Genomic DNA, 22,022 nt, shown 5'->3' on the forward strand with positions numbered 1-22,022 from the left:
CATCTTGACTGTCAGCCCCTTCTCCCCTCTAGCCACCCACGTCCCGCCTCCTGCTGGGGACCCTTTTGTCTGAATGATGCCACTAGTTTCCCAAGGGTCCTTATGTCTTGAGTGTGACCCGTAAAACCCACCCTCCACAAAGCGCCACAGTGATGTGCCTAATCTTGTCTTTATTGTGCTCAGTCGTGTCTGACTCTTCAAGACCCCATGGACTGCAGCCTTCTAGGTGCCTCCGTCAGTGGGATTACCCTCACAAGAGTACTGGAGTGGGTTGCCATTTCCTCCTCCAAAGGATATTCCCAACCCAAGGCTTGTCAAACCCGTGTCTCCTGTGGCTCCTGCATTGGCAGTCCTTACCATCTTGAAAATTATCGAAGGCCCCAAAGAGCTTCGTTCACGTGGGCTATGCTGATGAGCATTTGCTGTGTTAGAAAGTAAGGCTGACGGTGAGGACAGGGAGTGAGGCAGGCACACCTGTGCTGCCCATGTACACTGACGCCTCCTGTCCTGAAGCTTCCAGAAAACTCCTTCCTGCACTTTGGAAAAATCGAAAGGGGCCTGTAAAGCCTTCATACAACTATGAAAGGAGTTTCGATATCACAGACCTCCAGTAAGGACCTGAGGACCCCAGGGGCTCCTGGACTCTGCCTGGAGAGCTGCTGTTTTCATGAGGAGCTTCACAAAGCTGACGGGTACACAGGACTCATGCTAGCTGGCCCTGAGGAGCCAACTGTATTGTCTCTGTGATCCAGGACTGTGTGTCTGTGGGGATGACCTGGGGCCCGCAGGCTCCCCTGTGACCCAGGACTCTGTGTCTGTGAGTTACCTGGGGCCCGCAGACTCTCCTGTGACCTCAGGACTGTCTGTGGGGTGACCTGGGGCCCGCAGGCTCTCCTGTGACCCAGGACTGTGTGTCTGTGGGGTGACCTGGGGCCCGCAGGCTCTCCTGTGACCCAGGACTGTGTGTCTGTGGGGTGACCTGGGGCCCGCAGGCTCTCCTGTGACCCAGGACTGTGTGTCTGTGGGGTGACCTGGAGCCCGCAGGCTCCCCTGTGACCCAGGACTGTGTGTCTGTGGGGGTGACCTGGGGCCCGCAGGCTCTCCTGTGACCCAGGACTGTCAGTGGGGTGACCTGGGGCCCGCAGGCTCTCCTGTGACCCGGGACTGTCAGTGGGGTGGCTTGGGGCCCGCAGGCTCCCCTGTGACCCGGGACTGTCTGTGGGGTGACCTGGGGCCCGCAGGCTCTCCTGTGACCCGGGACTGTCTGTGGGGTGACCTGGGGCCCGCAGGCTCTCCTGTGACCCAGGACTGTGTGTCTGTGGGGTGACCTGGGGGCTGCAGGCTCCCCTGTGACCCAGGACTGTGTGTCTGTGGGGGTGACCTGGGGCCCGCAGGCTCTCCTGTGACCCAGGACTGTCAGTGGGGTGACCTGGGGCCCACAGGCTCTCCTGTGACCCAGGACTGTCTGTGGGGTGACCTGGGGCCCGCAGGCTCTCCTGTGACCCAGGACTGTGTGTCTGTGGGGGTGACCTGGGGCCCGCAGGCTCTCCTGTGACCCAGGACTATCTGTGGGGTGACCTGGGGCCCACAGGCTCTCCTGTGACCCGGGACTGTCTGTGGGGTGACCTGGAGCCCGCAGGCTCCCCTGTGACCCAGGACTGTGTGTCTGTGGGGGTGACCTGGGGCCCGCAGGCTCTCCTGTGACCCAGGACTGTCAGTGGGGTGACCTGGGGCCCGCAGGCTCTCCTGTGACCCGGGACTGTCTGTGGGGTGACCTGGGGCCCACAGGCTCTCCTGTGACCCAGGACTGTGTGTCTGTGGGGTGACCTGGAGCCCGCAGGCTCCCCTGTGACCCAGGACTGTGTGTCTGTGGGGGTGACCTGGGGCCCGCAGGCTCTCCTGTGACCCAGGACTGTCAGTGGGGTGACCTGGGGCCCGCAGGCTCTCCTGTGACCCGGGACTGTCTGTGGGGTGACCTGGGGCCCACAGGCTCTCCTGTGACCCGGGACTGTCTGTGGGGTGACCTGGGGCCCGCAGGCTCTCCTGTGACCCGGGACTGTCTGTGGGGTGACCTGGGGCCCACAGGCTCCCCTGTGACCCAGGACTGTCTGTGGGGTGACCTGGGGCATGCAGGCTCCTGCACAGCCCACTGGTAAATGCTTCAAGTTCTGAAATTCAGCTGGTTGGCATCCTGTCCTCTCAGAACTCAGCTAAGAGCCAAGAAGTTAGCAAAGCCTACTGTAAAGAGAGAAACAGAAGAGACGTCAGAACTTTTGCCTTCTGTGTGTGCGATTTACTCACTCTTGATTCCTCACACCTCAGATGAGTGAACCCTTCTTCCAACAGCCCAGCACCCCAGTTTCTTTATGTGAGCTGAGGGGCTTCTTTTCCATCTCTAACATTTTGAACTGATTGGAAGATGGACTATTCCAGACAGACACACAACTGAGGGTCAACTGACAGTAAAAAAAGAAGACAGTAAAACTGAGACATTGGATGGAAACTTAGAAAGCAGAACACCGGGCCCCACCAGGAGCCCTGGGCCCTGGCACCTCTTTCAGGCCGTGTTGTCATGGGCAGACCATGTCCCCTCTGCCCCTCAACATCCCTGCCTGAGAACAGGGGTGACGATAGTGCAGCCACATGGGGAGGGTGGAGGAGGCCAGGGCTGTGATTGGGCGGCTCCCACCCAATGCCTCAGCTGGGGGCAGTGATGCTGGGAGGAGGCACTTAGGTTGGAGACAAGACTCTGAAGCTTCTTAGTAAATGGTGAGCATGTTTGGGGCTTTCCAGTTCAAGCCCTGGGCTGTCACAGTCAGCCTTGGTGTGACTGCTGTGTCTTACGCCTCAAGAACGTGCAGGAGCCGAGCTGTGACGGTCTCGCCTCCTGCAGCAGCTGTTTATGGTGGCGCAGGTGTGGATGGTGAGGTGACCCCCATGCTGCCCCAGGGCGGGGCCAGGTCCATTCCGAGAGGATCTGGTGACATCCCACCCCATGGGGCTCAGCTGCAAACAGGGGAGACCAAGTTTGAAGGGACCACGTTTGCGGCCCAGGAACCCGTACTCTCATCCCTCTCTGCTCTCTCTGCCCCCCGGGACCTTGTTGGGGGCACCTGGCAGATTTTTAAATCCATTACTCTTCTTCCTCACCTCCTGACAGCCCTTGGGTATTCCTTCACAGACTCCGGTTTCCTTATTTCACACTATACTTTCTGGTTTTAGGAAAAAGTGCCCCGCAGTTCCTGTGTTGGCTAAGCTTCTCGGGGAGGGATTTGAGTGTGTGCCCACCCCACTGGTCTCCCTGCCCCGCTCTGCCCCCAGTCTGTCTCTCTTCCCTCTGCATCTTCTGTTTGTTTTCCCTTTGGTTTTCAGTGAATCCATCCAAATACCAGATGTCGCTAAGCTACCAGGGACGGAAGTACCAGCAGCAGGCAGCCCGTGCTTACAGCATCCTGTGTTTGTTTTCTCTTCTGTGACCCGCAGGTTTTGACTGGAACTTGGTGTTCAAATGGGATTACATGACCCCTGAGCAGAGGCGGTCCCGGCAGGGGAACCCCGTCGCTCCCATAAAGTAAGTGCCAGGTGTCCTTCAGGTTCCCTTCTCTGAGGTCACAGCCGAGACGTCAGGCCCCAGCCTCGTGTTCCCTCGGGTCCTAGGCGCGCTCTTGTCTCCAGCCACACCCTCGCATGCCCTCATCTTCACTCAAGGGAGAGTCTCTGCCAACAGCTTGTAGAATAAAGTACTTTGAGATTTATTTTCTTGTACTTTCATATATCAAATCTGCCAGTTCCACGTCCTTTGTGCTGATAATGTAGAGCATTTTCCACAGAGGATGGGGTCTCAGTCTGCCATCAGGGCCTGGGCAGAGAGGCGGGCGGGCAGGGTGAGCCCCGCCGCTGCCCCCGGTCAGCCGCGCTTATTCACCGGATTCTGCCCTCCTCTGTGCAGACAGAGGAGGCACCTGTACCACTGCCAGTTGGGTGGGGTCCCCAGGTGTGCTGGGGATGCCTGTCCGGGAACCCCTCGTTCAGGGGCCCCTGCGGACCCTCTCGCTGGCTACATTGTCGCCGTGTGTCCCCCGTCAGCAGGGGGCTCCAGCAGCATGGGGCCTGGGCTTCTCACGGTGACTCCATGGAGACAGGGCTGGGGCTCTGCTGGTGGCCTCTCCGCAGGCCGAGGGGAAAGGAGAAGATGATGGTTCCTCCAACAGAGGAAGACGCTGTCCTATGAGGATAAGAATAAGGGCAGCTAGTGTCAGCGAGCGTCTCCTGCATGCGCTGGGTGCTTTAAGCCTATGATTGTTTGTAATCCTCCAAGGAACCTGGCACGGAAAAACTGAGTACTGGCCTGGGGCCGACCAGCAAGCGTCCCAGCCCAGCGGCTGCTCTCACGTAGGGAGCTCCCTGCAGCCCCTCGCACTTGGGAACATCTGAGCAGGGCACTGAAGCCAGCAGGGGTCAAGCCAAGAGGGGCCCCTGGAGCTCTGAGCTAAGGACCAGGCTGTGCTGTTGATTTTAAGTCTGGTTTTCAGGCTTGACCTTGGCATTAGAGTGCTGGTGATCTAACCTTGACCTTCGGCCTCCTCTCCTACCCTCTCTGCCGCTGTAGGACCCCTATGATTGCTGGAGGGCTGTTCGTGATGGATAAGCTCTATTTTGAAGAGCTGGGGAAGTATGACATGATGATGGACGTGTGGGGAGGAGAAAACCTGGGTACGTATGAGCCTTGTGTCTTTGGACACCAGTCTGTTTCCAGTTCTGCTGGAACCGTGGTCTCTTCCTGCCGGCCAAGGGGTGGAAATGAAAAGGGGAAGTTCTGGAGAAATTATTAAGTGAGAGTTTGTAGTATGCAGGTGCCAGTTGGAAAAGGTTTGTAGAGACATTAAAGTGACCATGTAACAGACATAATTAGTCCCCTTATAAAGTATAAATAGCACCCTTTTTACTCTTAAAAGTTTCTTGGGTTGTGCATTAGAATGTGTTTCCTTAAGAATGTAGGATGCTAGATACAGAGTCTTTGAAGGAAATTGCATACTTTTTAATGTCATCTGAATTCAGGAGTTTGGAAAACAGACTGACAAAAATTGAGGGAACACTTCAGGCTCTAAGTCTCATTTTTAGACCCATAGGATGGAAAATGAGTCCCAGCGAAGCCTGTTAGACTGGCTGAATTATAATCATGGGGCAGGGATGGTTCTATTTTGTTTTTGTTTGTAGTACATACAAATCATTTTTACCCATGATTAGGGACAATTAAATTGTATAGAGTTTGGTCTTTACTGGTAGTTGCATCATGTTTACTGCATAAATATAGAAGGACTCCTGTTTTATGTTATTTTTTGGTTTAGGGGGTTTTGTTTGTTTCACTGGAAGTTTTTGAGCTGAGTCTCCTCACCTTTGAATGCTGCTAAATTACTTTCTCCCCTGGGTAGAAGGAAAGAAGGATGCTGGTATCACTTGTAGTAGTTTTTACTTGTAACAGAGACTTTGATTTTTTGTTTGTTTAAAAGAAAAGACTAGGTTAGACAAGCCTGTTATTTTTCTCTCATTTTCTGATATTAATATTAGTGATAATGTCTCATTTGTGGAGAGAGGTTATCAACCTGGTAGATTTTGAAAGCTTCTTTAGATTCAGTAACTACACTCGGAGGAAGGGCCTGAGTCTGATGCCTTTGGTTTTTTAATGATACACTGACAGGGAGGCAGGACTTGATTGAAATCTGAGCACAGAAGGCTTCGGAAGGATTGTTAATCTCCTGAGGGGATTCTGAGTCACCCTCGTCCTGCCAGCACCTTGGGGCAGCCCAGCCAGCCAGGATCACCGCTCGGTAGCAAAGTAGAGTGGGGTTTGCCGTGTGCCATTAGGTTAGGGTGGCTGGAGGCAGCCAGCCTTTTAAAGCACAGAGTGTGGAAAGAGTATGGATTTTACGTCAAAAGAGACTGCACCGGAGACCAGCGGGAGGGGAGATGATCTCCCCCATGGCCTGGTTTATTGTCGGTTTGGCTTGTGTATTCAAGTACCTGTGCCGTGTGCGAGGTTCCCTGGAAGGGCTCGCGGGGTTCAGGTGACCCATGGTGGACGGGGAGGCCTCGGGTCGTGCGGCCTGGTGCTGCGGGCACTGTGGCACCGCCTCCCGACGGGCTCTGACATGGCCACTCGGGAGGGTCTTCTCCCCCCAGGATTAAACAGGCACAGGGTTTCAGCGATGAGTCTTTCTCTCATCTTGGCCCTGCTCAGACTTAATTTTCTGGGTGCTGCATGCACACCCACAGCGGTTGTCCAGCCTGAGGGCTGGTGTGGGTATCTGTTAGGAGAGTCAGGGAGTGGGGATGCCCAAGTCAAATAACACCCCGTCTTGGGATGCCCCACCAAATCTAGTGCTCCCAGATTTCCTGACGTACAGTGTAAATCTAATTAAAGCACTTAAAAAAGACAGAGGGAATTCCCCGGTGGTCCAGTGGTTAGGACTCAGCACTTTCATTACTGTGGCACCAGGTTCAGTCCCTGGTTGGGGAGCTAAGATCCCACAAGCCTTGCACTGCGGCCAAAAAAAGGGAAAAAAAAATTTTTTTTTAATAAATAAAAAGGACAAAGAATGCTACCCCTGCCCCCTGTGAGATGTGGGGTTAGACTCCTTGAGAATGTTATTTGTCCTTTTCAACCCATCCCTGCAGCCTTAGGAATGATGCTGACCACCCCAGTGCATCGTCTCGTTTCATGCTTTCTGGAAGGGACTGAGGTCTTGCTTGAGGTTTTGAGCTTATTGTTAGTAGAGCCAAGATACAGACACAAAATGCCTAATTAAAAAGCCACCATGTTTTCCTGGGTAATCAATCATCCCTCGTTGGAGCCCAGTGAGATCAGCTGAACATAACTGTAGTTGTTCATGGCCTTAAAACTCTCCCACCAGGTCTCTGAATGGCTCCCTTACTGGTTTAACAGGCTCCCCATACAGGAGCCAGGGAGTCTTCGTGGCCCCCAGTTTTGAATTTTCCAGATAGGCAATTTTATTTCCTTAGATACAGAGAGCCTCCTAGTCAAGTTTCATTCAACACTCTGTAGGCTTGGTGGTTATGAGCACACATGTCTAATATGATGAGGGAAGTGGTCATTAAAATCTCCAAACTGCCACATAGGGAGGTGTTTGGGGCTTCCGCCCACTGGTCCCAGTAGAGATTCCTGCTGGCCTGCTCGCACATGGAGCCACAGCCTGGGCACCTGCTGCCACTCGGGGCCTTGTGCTCCGCGGGAACCCACCTGGCTCAGACCCGCCCGCGCTGCAGCGGTGACTGCGTGTGCCGTCCTGTCCCAGTCCCCAGCGTGTTGTCAGGCGTGCAGAGTGATGCTGATGAAGCCTTTCAGGAAAACGAAGTCTAGCCCTCCATCATATCGTACCTTGATTTTCCTGCGCAACCTATTTCTTGAGTTCAGTCACGCTCCTGCTCAGAGCGGGTGGCCATCAGGACGGGAGCCCGGCTGCCTCCCTGTGTCCGGGCTGCTCCCAAGCCTGGTGCTCTGGGCTGCATGCGTGTGCAGGTGTCATGACCCGCGCCCGCTTGCCCAGGTCCTGAGTCCTGGGTAGACTCTGTGTTGACTCGGGTGAAGAGCAGCCTTTGCTGGCCTGGTGGCTACTGGCTGCTGAAAGCCGGGGTGGCTGCCAGGTCTGGTTGTTCTTCGGGTGTCATTGGTCCCTGGACTTGGCCGGCCGGCTGGACACCTGCTGGTCCACAGGGATGAGATAAGTTTTGCGATTTAAGGGGAAACATTGTTTTTGACCCGGATGGAGAAAGATCAGGTGCATGCGGATGTTCTGGGCATTTAAGTTTTAGAGGAAGGTGGTGTACACAGTTGCCTCTTATGTCTGTCTGCAGTAGGGCTGATGTGGGCATTTCACGCCTTTTGATCATGGACATTTGCGCACCGTTGGTTGCCTTTTCTAACTGGGATCCTTAGGGGGCATAGTAATACTCCCTGTGGAGAACCAGTCAGAGAGGAGTTCTGGGCCGAGTCTCATCCACAGTGATGGTGATGTTACAGGGATGCCTGGTCTGCTGCCAGGAGTCTGCTGTTCACAGTGGGCCAGGGAATCACTCTTGTCCTAGGGTTTCTAGTCTGGATCTGAAAAATATTTCAAGCGTGCTCTTAGTTTCTTTAAAATTTGGAATAGACTTTCATGGAAACAAGGAATTTGGTGACACAGATAGAGCTGGCAATAGATAGAGCTGGTAATTCTGCTCAGTGGTAAAATCTAAGATAGAAATTTCCCACTGTGGGTAGTTTGTTGGGCATAAATTATTCACTTTATCTACACTACTTTATATTGTCTGTATAATAACACTGCTGTGCAGACACCCTCATTCAATCTTTAGGATATTTCATTCAATCTTTTTTTTCTCCATCTTTATTGAGGTTGCACTGACAATTTAGAATTGTACATATTTAAGGTATACAGCAGGATGATTTGATATGCACTTGCATCCCCCCACACACATACTTCCTTGATTGTGCCCTGGAGTCTAGAGACCAGAATGTCCCGCCGGGGGACATTCAAGGACCTTCTGGGAAAAGGGTCCTCCCTGTTGGCATTGCCTCAGGCCCTGGAGGCGGGGTGGGTACCCGCACCCATGGGCGGCCCAGGCCCTCAGTCACCCGTGTCTTCCCCACCTCAGAGATCTCGTTCCGCGTGTGGCAGTGTGGCGGCAGCCTGGAGATCATCCCCTGCAGCCGCGTGGGACACGTGTTCAGGAAGCAGCACCCATATACCTTCCCGGGAGGCAGCGGCACTGTCTTCGCCCGGTAAGTGGCCGAGAGGCCCAGCAGGGCCGCGAGCACTGCTGACCGGCCCCGCGCAGGCCTGTGTGGAAACATGTCCTGCAAGGGGCCGCCCCTCGGCGATGGCAGGGGCAGCTGTAGGGACTGAGGACAGCACAGCGCGCTGTCTGATGTGGGATCAGGGAGCTCCTGTGGGTTTTAAGCAGCTACTAGACTCCTTTGTTTTGGACTTTAGAAGGGTTCTTCTGGCCCCTGGCCAGAGGATGGCAAGGATGACACCAAGAGGAAATGATGGTGCGGGTGGCATGTTTCGCCTCCACTAGAGGGCGGGGGCCAGGCAGGCGTGTCTACTGATGAACAGGAGAGAGCCAGCGGGGACTCCTTAGTGACACCCAGGCTAACGATCACACACTTGGCTGACGGGGTGCCCTGCAGACACAGGAAGCCTCAGAGCAGGGTGGGCATGCGTAAGGTGGGGGATGACTAGTTTATTTTGCATGTGGCATTTTAAAACATGTATTAAGTATAGATTGCACAATATTCCCGTATCGCACAGAAACTAGATTTCTTAGCATAGAGAATCTAAGTTCAGGGAAACTTTAACAGAAGCCAAATGTCATATAATGCTCCTGACCAAATCGCCTTCTCCCAAAAAGTATATTATTTCCCAGATGTTGTCTGAACTTCATTTCTCTTTGTTAGAAATAAAAATATGTTCTTACATGACAACCTCTACAAAATCAAGCAGTGATATGTACATTTTCCTGTGGGGCACTGTGAGACTCTTCTCAGAAACCTCTTGTAGAGACAGATCAAACACTTCAAATCAAAGCCTGATAGCTACCAGAAAAGCCTGGGTTTCAGAAAACAGTCTTTTAAAATACACAAGACATTGCTTTATATGCTTTTTTAAAGGGGAAAAAAAAACCCCACTGTTTTTTAGAAGGGAAGCTTTTCCATTCTATTTTACAGCCCCAGAGTCCTTACGCTGGAGGTATAGGGAGGAAGCGGACCTGTGGTTCAGAACTGGAGGCAGCGTGGATCGTCAGGCCTTCAGCAAGGCCCTTGCTGCCCCCTCTTGGTTGAGTCACCTAAAAGATAGGGAGGTAGAATTTGTTAGTTTTGAAGTCCAGCTCTCTTTAATTTCTTCTAAAATGTGACATTCAGGGTATAAGTATTTCATCATCTAAAAGTTGGGGCTTGACAGCAATAGCTAATATTTATAAAGTGTTTCATATGTGCTAGGCTGTTGGATGCTTCATAAATATTCACATACTCTCCATGTGTATGAGTATGAGGAGTATATACTCCTCATAAAGCCTTATAAATTAAGTATTATTATTTCTGGGCTTCCCTGGTGGCTCAGTGGTAAAGAATCTGCATGTCATGTTGGAGACTGCCTGCCATGCAGGAGACACAGATTTAATCCCTGGGTCGGGAAGATCCCCTGAAGAAGGAAATGGTAACCCACTCCAATATTCTTGCCATGGATTCTTGTCATTCTTGCCATGGAAAAATCCTATGGACAGGGGAGCCTGGTGGGCTACAGTCTATGGGGTCAAAAGAGTCAGACACAACTTGGCGACCTAAACCATCACCAGTATTTCCACTTTAGGGGTAAGAGAAACTGAGGCACAAAAAGGTTCAGTTCCTTTGTCTAAGTTCATGCATTTGGAAAGTGGGATTCAGTCTTGGCCACTTGGCTCTGGAGTCCATGTTACTTTTTATCCAAATCTCCAAGTACAGTTACTGCTTGAGGCTGCTAGATTTCGGCGTTGAGACAGACTCTAAAGTGGGTTCTAGGGTGGCAGGTAGGACCATCTCACTGGTGCAGGTCACTGTGTGAGGAAGGGAAGGAGGCAGGGACGATGGGAGGAAGGCATGGAGAAGTGGCCCCTGGGCTCCTGTCTTATTCTGCCACACGTGTGCCCTGTTGCTTTAGAGACAGCAAGGTGATGCCACATCCGCAAGCCCTTACATCAGATCACATCCCTGGGTACCCGTTGAGTGAGAACCCTTGGGCCGTCCCTTCTCTTTCTTACAGCTCTGTTTCCAGTTAGCCTCTCCAAGCCTCTTAAGAGACTGGAGAGTGCTGCTGATGTGCTTGCATGTGGATGTGGATCAGGGTTTACCAAAAGGCCAAGGGAGCTCCCAGTCAGAACAGCCGTGGGACCGCGGGACAGGTGCCTTAGAAGATATTTGGGTTTACTTTTAGTAGTTAATGGTGAGACTTATTCATGGGGAGGGTGACTACGATTAAATTAAATACAGAAAGCAGCAGTTTAAACTTACTCTCTTATCAGACGTTTTCCTGTTTAGTGTGTGTGACTGGCCAGTCCCACCCTCTTTCTCCTGCCTGCTTCCTGGCAGAACTACTTTACCTGCACCGAGGCCCGGCCGGGAGGAGAGCAAAGGCGAGGTGCCCTGTACTTACAGCTCCTAGAAGACTGCTTGCTGTGTAGGCGCCTGAGAAATATTTACACCAGTGAATTTAAACTAGTGCTGAGCAGTGCAGGAAGCTCCTTCTTTGCAGCTACCTATGTATCTTTTTTTATTAAGTAGACAGAAAGGGGGGCTTTGCATTTAGGAGTTGAGAAATGACTTAAATCACTTAATGACTTTTAGGTGATTTAAAACTGCTGTGTGATTGCACTTCCTAAAACCTTTTAATTTGGTTAAAACATCCTTCAATCTCCCTCTCCCCCATTCCCCTCCTCCCCACTCTTCTTCTCCCACCACACACATCTCTACCATGTGCTATGCTGCTACTACTGTATTTTCATCCATCAAGTCAGGGACATCTTCCCATGGCAACACGTGAAACATATTCCTGTATCTTTCATGGCCTCAGAGGAGTCCATGTATTTGAACACTTTACTGTTGATGGTTGTACAGTTTCTGCTTTTTCTGCCATTGTAAACAGTGCTAAATAGAGCGTGTTTTCATTCCTGGTTGATTAATTTCTAGATGTGGGAACTGCTAGATCAGAGGACAGGAACATTTGAATTATCTTGTCTGCCTCTTACAGGGTCTTCTAAACAACAATCCATCTAGACACATACATCACTTGATAAGAAAGATCAGTTCAGTTCAGTTCAGTCGCTCGGTCGTGTCCGACTCTTTGTGACCCCATGAGCTGCAGCACACCAGGCCTCCCTGTTCATCACCAACTCCCCGGAGCTTATTCAAACTCATGTCCATCGAGTTGGTGATGCCATCCAACCATCTCATCCTCTGTCGTCCCCTTCTCCTCCTGCCCTCGATCTTTCCCAGCATCAGGGTCTTTTCCAATGAGTCAGCTCTTTGCATCAGGTGGCCAAAGTACTGGAGTCTCAGCTTCAGCATCAGTCCTTCCAATGAACACCCAGGACTGATCTCCTTTAGGATGGACTGGTTGGATCTCCTTTCAGTCCAAGGGACTCTAAAGAGTCTTTTCCAACACCACAGTTCAAAAGCATCAATTCTTCGGCACTCAGATTTCTTTACAGTCCAACTCTCACATCCATACATGACGAATGGAAAAACCATAGCCTTGACTAGATGGACCTTTGTTGGCAAAGTAATGTTTTTTAACATGCTGTCTAGGTTGGTCATAAATTTTCTTCCAAGGAGTAAGCGTCTTTTAATTTCATGGCTGTAGTCACCATCTGCACTGATTTTGGAGCCAAAAAAAATAAAGTCAGCCACCGTTTCCACTGTTTCCCCATCTATTTGCCATGAAGTATTGAGACTGGATGCCATGGTCTTAGTTTTCTGAATGTTGAGCTTTAAGCCAACTTTTTCACTCTCCTCTTTCACTTTCATCAAGAGGCTTTTTAGTTCCTCTTCACTCTCTGCCATAACGGTGGTGTCATCTACATATCTGAGGTTATTGATATTTCTCCCAGAAATCTTGATTCCAGCTTATGCTTCATTGAGCCCAGCGTTTCACATGATGTACTCTGCATATAAGTTAAGTAAGCAGGATGATAATATACAGCCTTGACGTACTCCTTTTCCTATTTGGAACCAGTCTGTTGTTCCATGTCCAGTTCTAACTGTTGCTTCCTGACCTGCATACAGGTTTCTCAAGAGGCAGGCCAGGTGGTCTGGTATTTCCATCTCTTTCAGAATTTTCCACAGTTTCTTATGATCCACACAGTCAAAGGCTTTGGCATAGTCAATAAAGCAGAAGTAGATGTTTTTCTGGAACTCTCTTGCTTTTTCAGTGATCCAACAGATGTTGGCAGTTTGATCTCTGGTTCCTCTGCCTTTTCTAAAACCAGCTTGAACATCTGGAAGTTCACGGTTCACATATTGCTGAAGCCTGGCTTGGGGAATTTTGAGCATTACTTTGCTAGTGTGTGAGATGAGTGCAATTGTGCAGTAGTTTGAGCATTCTTTGGGATTGCCTTTCTTTGGGATTGGAATGAAAACTGACCTTTTCCAGTCCTGTGGCCATGGCTGAGTTTTCCAAATTTGCTGACATATTGAGTGCAGCACTTTCACAGCATCATCTTTTAGGATTTGAAATAGCTCAACTGGGATTCCATCAGCTCCACTAGCTTTGTTCATAGTGATGCTTCCTAAGGCCCACTTGACTTCACATTCCAGAATGTCTGGCTCTAGGTGAGTGATCACACCATCATGATTCACTGGGTCATGAAGATCTTTTTTGTATAGTTCTTCTGTGTATTCTTGCCATACAGGAGATGGCAAGAGTGAACGTCAACATTCTAGGAATCAGAGAACTAAAATGGACTGGAATGGGTGAATTTAACTCAGATGACTATTATATCTACTACTGTGGGCAGGAATCCCTTAGAAGAAATGGAGTAGCCATCATAGTCAAGAAAAGAGTCCGAAATGCAGTACTTGGATGCAATCTCAAAAACGGCACAATGATCTCTGTTTGTTTCCAAGGCAAACCATTCAGTATCACGGTAATCCAAGTCTATGCCCCGACCAGTAATGCTGAAGAAGCTGAAGTTGAACAGTTCTATGAAGAACTACAAGACCTTCTAGAACTAACACCCAAAAAAGATGTCCTTTTCATTATAGGGGACTGAAATGCAAAAGTATGAAGTCAAGAAACACCTGGAGTAACAGGCAAATTTGGCCTTGGAGTACAGAATGAAGCAGGGCAAAGGCTAATAGACTTTTGCCAAGAGAACGCGCTGGTCATAGCAAACACCCTCTTCCAACAGCACAAGAGAAGACTCTACACATGGACATCACCAGATGATTAACACCGAAATCAGATTGATTATATTCTTTGCAGCCAAAGATGGAGAAGCTCTATACAGTCAGCAAAAATAAGACCGGGAGCAGACTGCCTCGGATCATGAACTCCTTATTGCCAAATTCAGACTTAAATTGAAGAAAGTGGGGAAAACCACTAGACCATTCAGGTATGACCTAAATCAAATCCCTTATGATTATACAGTGGACGTGAGAAATAGATTTAAGGGACTAGATCTGATAGATAGAGTGCCTGATGAACTATGGACAGAGGTTCATGACATTGTACAGGAAACAGGGATCAAGACCATCCCCAAGAAAAAGAAATGCAAAAAAGCAAAATGGCTGTCTGAGGAGGCCTTACAAATAGCTGTGAAAAGAAGAGAAGTGAAAAGCAAAGGAGAAAAGGAAAGATATTCCCATTTGAATGCAGAGTTCCAAAGAATAGCAAGGAGAGATAAGAAAGCCTTCCTCACTGATCAATGCAAAGAAATTGAGGAAAACAATAGAATGGGAAAGACTAGAGATCCCTTCAAGAAAATTAGAGATACCAAGGGAATATTTCATGCAAAGATGGGCTCAATAAAGGACAGAAATGGTATGGATCTGACAGTGCAGTTCAGTCGCTCAGTCGTCTCTGACTCTTTGTGATCCCATGAATCGCAGCACACCAGGCCTCCCTGTCCATCACCAACTCCCGGAGTTTACTCAAACTTATGCCCATCGAGTCGGTGATGCCATCCAGCCTCTGTCATCCCCTTCTCCTCCTGCCCTCGATCCCTCCCAACATCAGAGTCTTTTCCAGTGAGTCAACTCTTCTCATGAGGTGGCCAAAGTATTGGAGTTTCAGCTTCAACATCAGTCCTTCCAATGAATGCCCAGGACTGATCTCCTTTAGGATGGACTGTTTGGATCTCCTTGCAGTCCAAGGGACTCTGAAGAGTCTTCTCCAACACCGCAGTTCAAAAGCATCAATTCTTCGGCACTCAGCTTTCTTCACAGTCCAACTCTCATATCCATACATGACCACTGGAAAAACCTAGCCTTGACCAGACGGACCTTTGTTGGCAAAGTAATGTCTCTGCTTTTTAATGTGCTATCTAGGTTGGTCATAACTTTCCTTCCAAGGAGTAAGCGTCTTTTAATTTCATGGCTGCGGTCACCATCCGCAGTGATTTTGGAGCCCAAAAAAATAAAGTCTGACACTGTTTCCACTGTCTCCCCGTCTGTTTCCCATGAAGGATGGAACCAGATGCCATGATCTTAGTTTTCTGAATGTTGAGCTTTAAGCCAACTTTTTCACTCTCCTCCTTCACTTTCATCAAGAGGCTTTTCAGTTCCTCTTCACTCTCTGCCATAAGTGTGGTGTCATCTGCACATCTGAGGTTATTGATATTTCTCCCGGCAATCTTGATTCCAGCTTGTGCTTCTTCCAGCCTAGCATTTCTCATGATGTACTCTGCATATAAGTTAAATAAGCAAGGTGACAATATACAGCCTTGACATACTCTTTTTCCTATTTGGAACCAGTCTGTTGTTCCATGTCCAGTTCTAACTGTTGCTTCCTGACCTGCATACAGGTTTCTAAAGAGGCACGTCGGGTGGTCTGGTATTCCTATCTTTTTCAGAATTTTCCACAGTTTATTGTGATCCACACAGTCGAAGGCTTTGGCATGGACCTGACAGAAGCAGAAGATATTAAAAAGAGGTGCCAAGAAGGATATAGGCCCCAAACAAATTATTTTAGTAATTGTAACTCAGATGATTTCAAAGGCTCCCCACTTATAGCTCAGTTAACAATCCACCTGCAATGCAGGAGACCCCAGTTCGATTCCTGGGTCTGGAAGATCCCCTGGAGAAGGGATAGGCTACCCACTCCAGTATTCATGGGCTTCCCTTGTGGCTCAGCTGGTAAAGAATCTGCCTGTAATGCAGGAGACCTCAGTTTGATCCCTGAGTTGGGAAGATCCCCTGGAGAAGGGAAAGGCTACCCATTCCAGTATTCTTGCCTGGAGAATTCCATGGACTTTATAGTCCATGGGGTCCCTAAGAGTCAGATACAACTGAGCAACTTTCACTTTCACTTTCTTTCAGTTTCCATTTTAAAAAGACCTTTCTAATAAGGGAACAATACCTATTCTTGTAGAAGGTGAATATTGTCTCCCTAATGTATTTATCTAGAAACATGGAATGCCTTTATATGGATTCTTAAAGAGAACTGACTCTCAGCCCAAAACATGACTCTGCTTTGGAGCAGAGTCCAGGGATACTGGGGCAGAGAGGTTCACTGTCTCAGTGCTGCTCCACCGATGCCCTAAGCAGGGTGCTGGCAGGAGAAGTCGCTGGTGCCTCTAGTACATGTCATACATTCCAAGGTAGCTTGTCCCACTGGCCTTATTGATCGTAGGTCGTTTCTCTCCATGATTGTGAGATGTAAATGTGGGGTCTTCTGGCCTTCCAGAGAAGCCTGTTCTGCCTGGACCCCTCCTGCGCAGGGCAGTGGGAACCCCAAATGTGGGGCGTATACTACTGCCCTCGCTATTCCTGGTCCAAACAGGATGCTCTCAGCTCAGCTCTGCCCAAAGTAATTTAATAGTAACTGTGATTTGCTCTCAACTTCTCCCAGAGCTGTTTAGTCGTAGCTCTCCATCACAGGCATGATGAGAAAGGCCAGAGAGAAGAGGTCAAGGATTCTTCACTTTGCTCCCTGACACCAGCCTTCTGGGCTACACAATAAGAGTTACCGAGAGTGGTTCTCTTTAGTCCTTCTTGGTGGTACCGCCACAGTCCCCGCTTCAAAATACCTCCATGTGCTGTCATTCTAACTTTGACTTTTGCTCTTTGACAATCTGTGTTCTATGAAAGATGAGGAGGTTGTTTCTATTGTTCAGTGATACCTGCTGAATGCCAGCCGCCTGCAGACCCCCGGGGGTGGGGGCCAGCCTGCCCTCTGCTCCATGTCGGCACCTGTTAGGCTGCCAGCCCCCCGGAAGCCTGACCCTGAAGCCTCCGCAGCACTTGCTCAGTGCAGGCAGAGCACCACCGATGGAAAGAAGGCAGCCCACAGCTCAGGGAGACTTGTTTTGTTTCTAGTAACACCCGCCGGGCAGCAGAGGTCTGGATGGATGAGTACAAGAACTTCTACTACGCAGCAGTGCCTTCTGCCAGAAATGTCCCTTATGGAAAGTAAGTGTGACCCATGGCCTCTTGATGTTTTGCTTGGGATCCTCCGTGTGTGTGTGTGTGTGTATGTGTGTGTGTGTGCGCGCGCGCATGTGCAACAAGGGCAGGGGCAGCCCACACCATAAGCAGATCAGGCATCAAAGAGGGGACTCCACTCAAGGATCGCAAGGACCCTCTTGGGAGGCGCGGGGGGGACAGAGGAGTCCAAAGAGCAGTGTGGATGACCCAGTCCCCACTGCCTGCCCCGACTCTTTTCTCATCAGCAGATTTCCAGGTTTGATGTAGAGCCCATCTGTCTTTTAAATTTATAAAGGAATCTTGTCTCCTTCTCCAGTATTCAGAGCCGACTGGAGCTCAGGAAGAAACTTAACTGCAAGCCTTTCAAATGGTACCTGGAAAACGTCTACCCAGAGCTAAGGTGAGGCCCCGGAGCCGGGTTCTGCTTCAGCCAGTGCCCGCCGGGTGCAGGGCCTGGAGGCGGCCGGAAGATCGTGTTCGGAGAGAGGCCAGGAGCTTGCCCCGTCGCTGTCCTCAGGCTCCCCAAGGCGGCGCTCTCGCCCCCAGCCTGCAGGCTCCTCTGCAGTTATGTGGGGACTGAGACCCAAGGCTTGGCCAACAGGGGAGAGCGCCCAGCAGAGGCGCAAAGGAAGGCCCCGCCTGCGGAGCTCTCCTCCAGGCTGGTTCTGACCTCATGTGTCGCAGGAATAACCACACGGGCCTATTATTTTAATGCCTGCCCACTCGCATCCTGAGGCACAGCAGGAGACCTGTGGGTCTGTGGGCTTCAGGCTGCTTCTGGACTTCATCTTCTTAGGGGAGTCAGCAGACAGGTCTTGCCTCTGTGGGGCACATCCCTTTTCTGGCTTTTCCCAGTGCATTTCATAGCAGGTCACGTGTCTGCACACAGAGGCTGTGACTGAGGAGTCACCACCACCCCCTTCTGTGCTAAGGGGCTCTCAGAGCCCCGGTCTCAGAGTTTCGTCTGGGGCCACAGGGCCTCTCTGCTGCTATTCACGTACCTCGCTCTTGGGGTCCCTCTGCCGTGTTTTCCACGCCCGGGGGAAGGGGAAGAACAGAAGTGCTCTCCCTGCCCGCTCTGGGAAGGCCATCAGCAGCGTGATGTCCCAGTCACTGCCTCTCCCGCAGCAGACCAGGGGCTCCCGGCAGTGGACCATGGTCCCTACTGGCGCATCTGTGTCACTGTGGCCTGTGCCTGGTGAGCAGATGCAGGGACATTACAGCAGTTGTGACCCAAGATCCCCGGGGATTTGGGGTGACAATGGACCCTGCGCCACCTGGGCTCACACGTGTAAAGCATTCACACCATAGCGATGGGTAGATCGGCTGCCCCGACCGTGCCCAGCAAGGGGGACACCAGCCTGATGTCTGGCACGTCAGCGACTGTCTCTGCCTTCCCAGCATGCGTCCTGGGGGCCCAGCCGTGCTGAGGGCTGCGGGCGGGATGCTCTGTGGCCCCTGCAGCAGCCTCCTTAGGAGCGCAGAAGGCTGGTGTGCAGCCAAGGCAGGCCCGGGGCGGCTCTGAGCCTGCAGCCGGCCCGCCACTGTGCTGTCCTGCTCTGAATGCACCAGGACACCTGGCTGACCCACCCGTGTTCTCCCCGCTCTTAGGTAGAGGTTAGTCCTCAGTCTACCGGACAGTTCCAGGCAGCAGGATCTGACCACATTAATTGCTTTTCTAAGTGACTTTCAACAACTAACACTAAAGAAGAAAGGGGCATGTTCTTTCCAGAAAAATTTCTCTGGTACAAAACAAAAAGTCTACTTCAACCTAAAACTCTGCCTTTAGGGTCAGGGATTGAGAATCTTGAAGCCATGCCGTCTCAGGGCGCAGCTGGGCCTGTGTCGGGGGCATCTGGCCTGAGGGTGGCCTTGCTCTCTCACTGCCCGGCTCCCTTCCGAGAGCTCTGAGCACAGGTTGGGAGCGGGGCACACAGGGAGCCGGCAACCCTGAGTGCAGCGAGTGACTGTCTCCTTGATTCCAGGGTTCCTGACCATCAGGATATAGCTTTTGGGGCCTTGCAGCAGGGAACCAACTGCCTGGACACTTTGGGCCACTTCGCTGATGGTGTTGTTGGTGTTTACGAGTGTCACAATGCTGGGGGCAACCAGGTATGTGCATGGGGGCGCCGGGGACAGTCAGGGGCCTGAGGCCACCCTTCCTGTCCCTGCCCTCCCCCTGAGATGGCCACCCGCTCACAGCTGGCCTCGGGGTCAGAGGGGATGTCCTCCTGGAGCTGTGCTCAGCCTTGGGCGGGCTCTGGTGCGCAGGGCAGGCGACCTGGATCCCCCCTCCCCCAGTCCTCCTCTCTGCCTGACGCCCCGGTGCTCATCCCAGGGCACCTGTCTGCATCTACGCCCGCCCAGGTCTCTGCGCACCAGCGCTTACCCACGGCTGCTAGGGCTGCCCGTTAGATGATAACAGCTTAGATGTGAACACTCACAGCTCTGTCCTTGTGGGAAAGGCCCAGGTGTGGCCTGTGTCCCAGAGGACAGTGTCCTGGAAAGTGGTTTTCCTATGAGCTGATAACAGGTATGTGGTAAAATGAGGGCTTCAGACACAAAAAAATGGCTCGGCGGTGCTGGGTTCTGTCACCTGCTCTTACGGGGCCTGCCACTGGGAAAAAAAAGTCACTTGAGCTCAGTGTATCCCAGAGTCTTCTTTAAATGGAGCTCTTTTCAAAAGAGGGTGCCTGCCTTTGTGTGAAGTTGGCTGTGCCCCCATTCTCTTGAGAAATGTCCAGACAGATGGCAGCCTCTGGTTCCTGGCCTCCTGTCTCCTCCGGGTGGTGTCATCTCTGGGGTTGTCCAGACCTGTGACAGGCAGGACGTGGGGGAGCAGACAGCCCCCAGCCGGCTCCAGCTCACACCCCAAGGCGGGCTACCCCCTGGCTCTCAGCAGAAGAGCCCAGAAACTTTGGGGAAGCATGGATCCCGGATCCCACGCACAGAAAGCCTGATTTCATGAATCTGGGGTTAGAGCAGCAGGGTATTTGGAAGCCCTGCAGGCTGGGTGACCCTCCGTGAGTGTTGGGCAGGGAGGGTTTCCCAGCAGGAAGGACGCCAAGGGGCAGGTAACAGCAAGGTGGTAGGGCGCTTCCACCCCAGTCCAGGAGCACCGTCCTCTGTGGACCGACCTGGACCCAGTGAGCCCCTTTCCAGATCAGACCACCCTCTAGTCCTCTGTGCTGCTCCGCTCAGCACAGCAGCCACTGGCCACGTGTGGACGCCCAGCAGTGGGGACGTGGGGAGGGCAACGGGGTGTAAAGTTCTCACTGCATTTCACTGCACTTCACCTAGCCATGCACAAGTTAAATAGCATGTCCTTATGGAAAATTGGACCCAGCTCTGAAAGGGTAAGATGTGTCATCTGGTTTCTGACTGGGCCTCAGCAGACACACAGGAAATGGGAAAATTTAAGAGTGGCAGCTTGAAAAAGTACCTCTTAAATATTCATGAACTTTATTTGCAAATTCATATCACTAACATGCAACAGAAGAAGGAAATGGCAACTCTCTCTGCTGTTTGCATAGCTGAATTAGTTTTTCTGGGATTCAGTATAAAATCTGTTTTAAAATAATGAAGCACACGGTGGCAGGAAGATTGTAGAAACATTCAGATATGAGCTTTCCGTGGAGATCAGCAAAGCCCCCAGCAGCTTCCAAGAACAACTGAAAACCCCTCCCCATACAGAGGGCTCCCCCCATCACTCCTCTTGCTGAACGGAGAGGCAGAGCTCCATGTCCGTGTCGCACATGGACACCTAGAAGAATGGAAGGTGCAGGCTTTGCCCCCTCCTGGCACCTCTATGGCGCTGGGTGCTGCTTTGAGGCACCCTACTCCCCCCACCTCCCTGGGAAGGACAGCCTCCTGGAAGACTGGAACCACCCTCACGGCCCAGCATGTGACCCTTCTGAGAACACGCTGCATGCTCAGAACCAAGAGCCCCGGGGTCGGGTGGGCACAGAGCTCTGGGCTTCCATGGAAGACAGGCCACACAGGTTCTTCTCCTCTAGGACTTTTCAGAGCCTCTCATAGGCTACTGGTAAATTTGCAAGAGTGACACATGGTCCAAATTCAGTGTTTCCCAAATTTACTTGACCTGGAAGCAACTTTTCCTAGAATTCCTACTAGAGTTCGCTTTGAGAAACACTAATCGGAAGGCAAGAAAGTTGAAGCTCAGGGATCCGAAGGGGCTGCCTAGTCTGAACCCCTGTCAGGGGACAAGGAAGCCCCCCCATGGCCCAGGGGCTCTCCCTCCCTTTCCTGGATGAGGCCCAAGCCTCTGCCCGCACACTCACCCCCTGAGCTGGACTCGAGTCTCACTGCTGAGTGGGTCGGGAATACATGTGTGGCCCCCAGATGTTAACATTGTCCTGATAACAAACCATCTGCTCCGAGGTGGTTTAGGTGAGGAGCAATGAGGCTTCTTTAAAAGATTCTGCATTCTTCCCTTAGCTCTGTCCCCTGCGAGCAGAGAACGGGAAAACAATCTCTGCATAGCACTCACGGTGCCTCATGTTACACAGCACAAGCGCTAGGGTGATACCCTCTCTCCCCAGAAGGAACACAGCCTCTGGGAGCAGGGCCTGGCCTGTGTGTTCCCTGCCCTGGGTCCAGCCCCCAGAGAGCACCTGAGTCACTGCGGGCACTTAGCGGCCAGGCACTGGGTGGATGAGTGGACAGGTGAATAGACAGATTGACTTACAGCGGCTTTCCTGGGGGTACAGAAGAAGCAGGGAGGGCACCTTCTGAGGGATTCTGAGTTACAAGAGGCTCTAGATCCTGGGGGCTCATGTGGGTTTTATCCCTTTGCACGCATCGAGTC

The 22,022-nt window shown here is 51.5% G+C and overlaps 2 protein-coding genes and 1 non-coding gene across 3 annotated transcripts in view; 2 read left to right on the forward strand and 1 right to left on the reverse strand.

The window, feature by feature from the left end:
- GALNT2 (polypeptide N-acetylgalactosaminyltransferase 2) overlaps positions 1 to 22,022 on the forward strand; it is a 176,732-nt gene that overhangs the window by 147,033 nt on the left and 7,677 nt on the right. The window contains exons 9-14 of the mRNA XM_061161532.1: positions 3,484 to 3,571; positions 4,610 to 4,713; positions 8,671 to 8,797; positions 17,087 to 17,179; positions 17,511 to 17,594; positions 19,180 to 19,306. Coding sequence (XP_061017515.1) covers positions 3,484 to 3,571; positions 4,610 to 4,713; positions 8,671 to 8,797; positions 17,087 to 17,179; positions 17,511 to 17,594; positions 19,180 to 19,306 — 623 coding nt within the window. The remainder of the gene's footprint in view (positions 1 to 3,483; positions 3,572 to 4,609; positions 4,714 to 8,670; positions 8,798 to 17,086; positions 17,180 to 17,510; positions 17,595 to 19,179; positions 19,307 to 22,022) is intronic.
- TRNAE-UUC (transfer RNA glutamic acid (anticodon UUC)) lies at positions 6,445 to 6,517 on the forward strand. The gene has a single exon. It is a non-coding gene; the product is annotated as a tRNA-Glu (tRNA).
- The window catches only part of PGBD5 (piggyBac transposable element derived 5), a 143,396-nt gene continuing 130,193 nt past the window's right edge, over positions 8,820 to 22,022 (reverse strand). The window contains exon 8 of the mRNA XM_061161535.1: positions 8,820 to 9,864. The gene's annotated coding sequence lies outside the window, so the exon portion shown is untranslated. The remainder of the gene's footprint in view (positions 9,865 to 22,022) is intronic.

This window comes from Dama dama, chromosome 15, assembly GCF_033118175.1.
Source record: "Dama dama isolate Ldn47 chromosome 15, ASM3311817v1, whole genome shotgun sequence".
NCBI classification, from domain to species: Eukaryota; Metazoa; Chordata; class Mammalia; order Artiodactyla; family Cervidae; genus Dama; species Dama dama.